The 7414-nt window shown below is 40.2% G+C and overlaps 1 protein-coding gene across 1 annotated transcript; it reads right to left on the reverse strand.

Moving 5' to 3' along the window:
- Positions 1-564: 564 nt before the first annotated feature.
- praf2 (PRA1 domain family, member 2) lies at positions 565-7163 on the reverse strand. The gene is made up of 3 exons (XM_046416425.1): positions 6952-7163; positions 3025-3242; positions 565-2529 (listed from the first exon to the last, which is right to left on the reverse strand). Exons 1-3 carry the CDS (start codon positions 7128-7130, stop codon positions 2390-2392), a joined length of 537 nt encoding a protein of 178 aa, XP_046272381.1. The 5' UTR covers positions 7131-7163; the 3' UTR covers positions 565-2389.
- Positions 7164-7414: the final 251 nt, after the last annotated feature.

A 7414-nucleotide genomic window follows, 5' to 3' on the forward strand; every position in this document is an offset into this window, starting at 1 on the left:
GCACTATCCTTAAAGCCACATCACTATCATGGCTAAATACAGCACAAATTACAAGGAGAAAATTGCAAACTATGTCACCACAAGTATTGGGACAGCAACCAACAGACTTTGTTGGTTAGTGGTTATTCATGGTAAGAAGGATTTAAGTTATAAAGTAATTAAGGGTAAACTCAAAGTTATTCATTTGCTCTAGCAGAGCTTCTCCCAGTTGCCAGCACTGGAAAACTGGGTGAGTTCCACTGGCCAGCAGTGGAAGACTGCAATGCGCAGCTCTTTAGGCCTTTACTTTCTGGATAAGTAAAGACTTAGAATGTGGCTAGTTTCAAACAAAGGATTTATTTTTCATATTATAGCACTTCTGGGGCGGCACGTGGTGCAGTGGTTAGCACTGTCGCCTCATAGCAAGAGGGTTCCAGGTTCGAATCCTGGTCTGGGCCCTTCTACGTGGAGTTTTCATGTTCTCCCTGTGCCTGTGTGGGTTTTCTCCAGGTACTCTGGTTTTTGGTATCCCACAATACCAAAAACATGCACATTAGGTTAATTGGCTACTCTAAATTGCCCCTAGGTGTGAGTGTGAGAGTGTGTGGTTGTCTGTCTTTGTGTGTCGGCCCTGCGACCCTGACAGATAAGCGGTATAGAAAATGGATGGATGGATTATAGCACTTCTGCTTCTGTTGGTCCTTTATCAATACTATTCTGTTCAACAAGTATTGGACTGAAAGAGCTTATTAGATTTTTTCTGAACTTGTTCTTCATATGAAAACTTCACTTCATTTAAGCATTTAAGTCACTTTTCAAACAAAATAATGTAAACACAAAAAAGAAAAGGGAATTCATTTGAAGTCAGTTAATGTGGGTTACTTGAACATCAAAAGAGTGTCATGATTTTGGTCCGGCCTGTGCCCTTCCACTGTCATCTGCTCTGCTAAGCATGTCCATCTAAACAAATCAAACCATTTTTCTTCATGTCAAATAAGAGATCTGCAGCAGGGTGAGATAACTTCAGTTATTTCCAATGCTGCTGAGAGATTTTAGTGACAAAATTCACCTACAGGACAAACAATTCAAGTCAAATGGAATAATCTTCTTAAAAAAATCGGACTGATCCTTTTCAAATGAAGACATTTGAGAAAAAACCTAGAATACAAACTTATATCTTACACAAGTTTACGTTTCTACAACACTTGTAGTGTTCTGTAGCCATATTGGATACTTTTATAGGTACTTCATTGTGCTTGTTGTTTAGCTCAGCATTTACAGCATGGACATATTTACATCTCTTTGTAGTTGAATAATATTTTGTTTCTCTTTACACTAGCTATGGCAAAAGAATGAAAAGGCTAATTAGTACTACTACAAGTACCACTTATATGTCACACTATCAATATTTTGGTTTTGGTTGTGTGTGTGAAGTGTGTGCTGAGACCCTGGAGGAGGTGATGCTGCAGGAAGAAGATAAATCATGTCACTCCCTCCCATCACAAGGGCCTCTGTGAGGAGAGAAAATGTTCTGACAGTAGACCCTTAAAAAGTAGGAATTTTTCAAAAACACTGTTGTATTTTTTAGAAACCCCATATATAATGATGGTCAAGGCGAACTGGCCATCATTAATGTTTGTAACTGTGTGAGATAAAGTCCTAATTTTTAAAACACAGCTGTAATTTTACAAGAAAAAGTAGAGCAAAAGAGTTGTAAGTTCATGACAGAAATATTAATATTTCAATAATAAAGTTTCGTCATTACTTAAAGTATTAACTTAAGGAAATATTTCTACAATATTTTAAAAATTATAACAACATATTGACATAATAATAACATTTTCATATAAAATTGTAACCGTTTTCAAAAGAGTCAGACTTTTTTCCATATATTAACGACTAAATTGATGTCACAGCTCTGTGCGCGTTGAGCCCGAGAACATATTGTTTAGATTTGGCAAATCTCTGAGACACACACAGAGCACAAGTCAGTGTGTCAACACATGGTGACTCAAAGGTGGAAAACAATCCATCATAATAAGGAAGAATAAGTCTATAGTCCCCATATGGCTACGACACTGCATTGTTATGTAGTGCAAAGACAGAAACGCATCATGTCAAAATAAATGAAATAAAACAATGTAATGTAAACTGCAGTGTCTGGCAAAAGCAGATGATTTGATCATTTTTTGTTATGATGATATCTCTAACTTTCTCCTATTGGACCACTTAATGGGCCTACTTGGTCACTGTTGACTTCCAATTAGTTCTTACAACAAACCAAACCACCCTTTTTGTTCTTGACTCTCTTAGTACTTCACATATCTTTTTTCTTTTTGCTGTCCATCTTGATCTGCAGTAATTCTCTCCTTCACCTGTGTTTCCTCTTCTTGTACCTACGTTTTTCCTCCTAGGATCCAGCCTCCTGTTCCTGGCCTAGTGCTTCTAAAAGGAGGCCCATGGGTGTCCTCTTCAGACCGATGCTCTCCAGTTTGTTCTCCAGCTTATTCTTCAGGCTGCGCAGCCTCACCGACGCATGGAGAAGAACCACTGAGAAGGAGCAACAGACACAAAGGTGAGAAGGGATGAAATGCTGGCTAATAGTTCGTTCAGTCTGACTGGGCTGGCACAGTATACCGCTTCACAAATGACAGTAAATTCTCAAACACTGGATGAGCCTTGATTTATCATAACTGCAGAGCAAACCAATCTGAAACAAGTTTACATTAAAGACAGGCCTTTATTTCAACATTTTCTTGTTTTATAAGTATATTTCATCACATTATTATATTGTTATTTTATATTACTATATTAATTGCACTATGCTCATTTGGTCTCAGAGATTTCTCAAAACTTTATGTGTAATGGTGAAACTGACTCTTTACCTTGATGTAAATTATGAAGGGAACTTGTGTTTGGTGATCTGCTGCCCATCTTTATGTTAACTGAAAAAAATCTACAGCATCTTCAGGCAACTTTTGTGCTTTGGTGGACTATGCAAGTGTTTTGTGTGTGTGTGTGTACGTGTGTGTGTTCATGTCTCACTCAGTATAGGGAAGGCTATCCCAAACAGGAACACAGCCACACCTCCCAGCACCAACATGAAAAGGTAACTGGCCAAAAGAATGGCCAACACTGTGATTGATGGGTGGTTTCTACGGAAACGGCGAATTGGAGCTTGATTCTCAGCAGCCCAAACGAAACCCACGAACAACAGGGTGACCACCATCGCACCAACAAACAACTGGAAGGGCTGGAAATACCTGAGAGAAAGGAGACAGGGAATGTTGGAAACACATGATGGCATAAAACCACAGCTGTAGAGATGATTCTACAGTTTTCTTATGGTCAACAAATCCCACATGCGCACATGACAGATCTGATAGATCTCTATCACATGGAGCTCCATTGCTCCAGTGGCACAGCTCCACTTTCTGCACCAAATATTGACTCGAACATCATATGTGGATTTATACACCATTGAAAATAGTCCCCACAAACATACACTTTCCCACTGTTTAATTAACACTTCATGAAAAACTACAGTGACCTGGAGCCTATACTACAAAGCAGAGGTACCTACAGGTGTAACACCTGCATGCTGCCTCTTCACCTAACCTGCAGGTTACTACACTGTTATACAGTTCACTGTTAAAAAAGTGCCACCAACTGACCAATTATTTCTCTGGAAACATCATTCATTCATTGATAGAAGATCCCAGAACGTGTTGCCAAGGCCCTGGGAGGTGGCCCCTCCTCTCCTCTTAACTAATTTTTTTTCACTGGCAGAGCCATTTCGTTGTGCTTCTGTATACTCATATCATCCTACAATAGAGACAGTTTAAGCACTAAAGGCTTCTACCTGTAAGATATCAAAGTGCTGCTGTGAACTGTGATTCACATCATTGCCCGTTTTTTTAGACAGACCGAGAATACATATATGCAACACATTATTTTATGGAATACCACAATGTAATTATCATATTTACTTGTGTCCTAATGATTGGACAGTAATAATGATAGCTTGTTAATGTATGCTTTCACACAGTTGGCAAGTTTTGCCAGCGCTGCCTTGATTTTAGTCCGGATTAAGTGATTATCTTCATATTTATCTAATATCATAGTCTTGCTCTTCATTTGTAAAGTAAGCCACTTCAAGTAGAGTTGACCATGTCTGTGACTGTCCATATGCTGCAAACACCTCCCCTTTTATGTGAACATGCTCATGGACACATTGGGAAATCCTGTGTGGACTTATCAAGTTGAAAACTTCTTAGCAAAAGTTAAGCTAAGTGAAGCCAGATAACATAAAAATATCCTGGGTATGTTAAACCAGTACAAGGCCACAGCTGTTTTAGGAAATTTCTAAGCAGCTGGAAAGAGAGCCATTTTTTTAAAAGTAGCTGTAATTGTTACAAAGCTCCAGCAGCTACCTTTCCTCTGTACCCTGTTGGGTCTGATTCTACAGTTCTATATTTAGACTCTAGAGCTGAATATCTGATCCCAGCCTTACATCACAAAACCACCTTTGTTCTAGTCTTTCCCTATCTAGCAAGAAAACAATATGGCAAACGGACAGTTTGGATCTCTGAGTTTAACAGTCTCTGAAGGCAAGCTTACAAAGAGTAAGAAGCACAGCTCGCAGTCCAAACCAGGTTTTTGCATTCTGCCAAATGAGGCGTCTTTTTTTGCAGTCAGACTGTTTGACTCGATCAGACTCGACTCAAACAGGGGGAGGTTTATTCTCGTCCACTTACATGTGCTCCATAAGAACCATAAGACTGAAGTTGAAAACTGCTTTTAAAAATGATACTGTATATTTGTGAGGCTTTTGAAGATCTACTTCAGTGACGACCAGTGAGCTTGGATCTTCAGCTGCATGATATTGGGGAAAAAATGAGAATGCGATAAAAGTCCAATGCTTCTGTCAGACTTTCACAAATAAAGCAAATCCTCCCCATGGACTGACAGATGGAGAAAGAGTAGGTGTAGAGGTATTTGGGAAAAACAACACCTTTCTTGAACTTTACAAATAGACTTGTGCGTAATCCACCATTTCTAAAGTATTAAAATGTATGTTTAATTCACGTGGTGGAACAGATAAACAGACTTAAAAGATAAACAGGCATTTCTCGTCGATCAGTCACTAAAACTCAGAACCTTGAGAAGGTTTGAGAACGTTTCCCTTTTGTATAAAGCAGCAAAAAAAGTTATTTGAGTTCATCTGTCTGAGTTGACATTTCGTATTCTGACTACTGCACATGGGCAGGCTGCGACGTCAGGGATGAAGTGATTGGGTGTGAGAGCCACAGACATGATAGAGCAGTGGTACAGTATTGACAGACTGTTGGTTTTGGTGTGTCTGAAATCAATCATTCATTCACTCATTCACTAAAGTCTATGCAACAGAGTAGTTTTCAGTAGGGGGTAAACTGAAATGTAAGACTCATAATCATTTTGTCTAATCATTGACTGGTCATTTGTTAGGATTGTAAGATTGGCATGTATACAATATGATGCATTGCACTGTGTGGTTGTTAGCAGAAGGTAGTGTACATACCATTAACTGCTTTCTCATTGAGTTGAGGGAATTTCTGTGTGCACTACATAGAGCATAAATTATACATCCAGATATCACACACTAAGATGAAATGGAGTGAATATGATGTAAATATGGAGTGATGCTGGAAACTTTGCTTCACTTTTCATGGGATTTAATGACATTAAGAAAAATACAAAACAAGGCCAATCTTATCTTTAAAGGGGTTTTGCTCATATTCTTTATACCTTTAACAAACAGTGATTATGGTGTCTGCCATCAAACTGAATAGGAGATCTCATTCTTCTTTCACTCTGAAGCTGGTCAATTGGTCTAATGTTGTGTGTTGTATTTTCTTAGGCTTTCGATAAAAAATTATGCCCAGTGACTGCAAATCGCTATGTGCAATGCTTCGCCCAAGTGAAGTTTACACCCATCAGCGACAACATTAACACCACTGACAGGTGCAGTGAATAACATTAATCATCTGTTTACATAGCAATGTTCTGCGTGGAAATCTTGGGTTCTGGCAATCATCTCGATGTTCTTTGACACACACCACCCACATAAACAGTGCAGACCAAATACCCCCTCCCCCTGTACACACACACACACAGTAACAGCTCTTCCTGTCAGCAGCATCCTCCACCCCAGCTGGACTCCATCACATTTTGAAAACAGAATGTCTCAAGGACCACAACAGACTGCCCAGATCCTAACCTGATCAAGAGATGCACCGGAATGAGCCAAATCCACCCTCCCACCTGGAGGTCCCACCCTAACTGCACAGGACCCAACATTCCGATGCTGGTGACCACAAATCACCCCCAAAGGTCCTTTGTCCCTTCCCCTGACAGGTCAGAGCTGTTCTGACAGCACAAGGGGGACCTACAAAATATTAAGCAGATGGCTTTAATGTTGTGGCTGACTGGTGTGTATTCTGCTTTGTGTTTTCTTTGTAGTGGTAGAAAGAAAGCAAAAACCAGAATTTTACATAGATGAATTCAGCTACTTCCAAGTCAAATCTGAGCTTCAGGGTGCAACAAAAACAGAAATTATGTCAATTTTTAAATTCTCCTGTGGCTTTCCCTTTAACTGACAGCCTCCCTAGGACGTCTTCTTCTAACACAGAGGGGTCATTGAGACTACAGAGACCACAGAAGAAGATCCGATTTCATTTCACTCTGACCTCCATTCATTAATTCAAACTTTGTCTCATCTGTTAAACTGTGTACATGTACACAAATCTGTGTCATGGTGGTACAGATAAGGCTCAGTGTCGGTGCTGTTGGAAATGCAAAGACAACATCAAGCACGGCAGCAAAACAGAAACAGAAGAATATCAAAAGTTCACCGTGACAGAGTTAGTGTGTACAGGATATACAGGACGGGGGGGGGGGGGGGGGTGACCACGTCAGAATAATGAAACTTACCCCACCATGAGCAGGAGGCCCAGTGCGGACAGGAAATAATTGCTCTGGTAGTATAGCAGGTTGTTGATGATGCGGTTGTTCCAGCGGTCCAGGTCGCGCACATCGGGCACGGCGAACCGGGCCGAGTTCAGGAGAAAATCATCCAGGCTCCGGAGGGGTGGCGGCTGCACGGCTGCCATCTTTCCAAAACGATAATAAACTTGATTCCCCAGAATGCAACGCGGGAAAAGGGGAGGAAGCAAGGGTGTGCGCGCGTGAGTGTGTGTGTTTGTGTGTGTGTCGCTCGCTCAATTCCAGGCGAAGCGCGCGCCTTAGTATCAAGAATGCGCTTTCGCTTCTGCATCAAACTGGGAATACTACTGAAATACTTATACTACTAATACTTTATTTTATTCATTTTACTGTATTTGCCTTGCATTTCATTGCATTTTATTTTAAGTCAGTATAGATATTTTAATACTGA

Source organism: Scatophagus argus, chromosome 16 (assembly GCF_020382885.2).
Source record: "Scatophagus argus isolate fScaArg1 chromosome 16, fScaArg1.pri, whole genome shotgun sequence".
NCBI classification, from domain to species: Eukaryota; Metazoa; Chordata; class Actinopteri; family Scatophagidae; genus Scatophagus; species Scatophagus argus.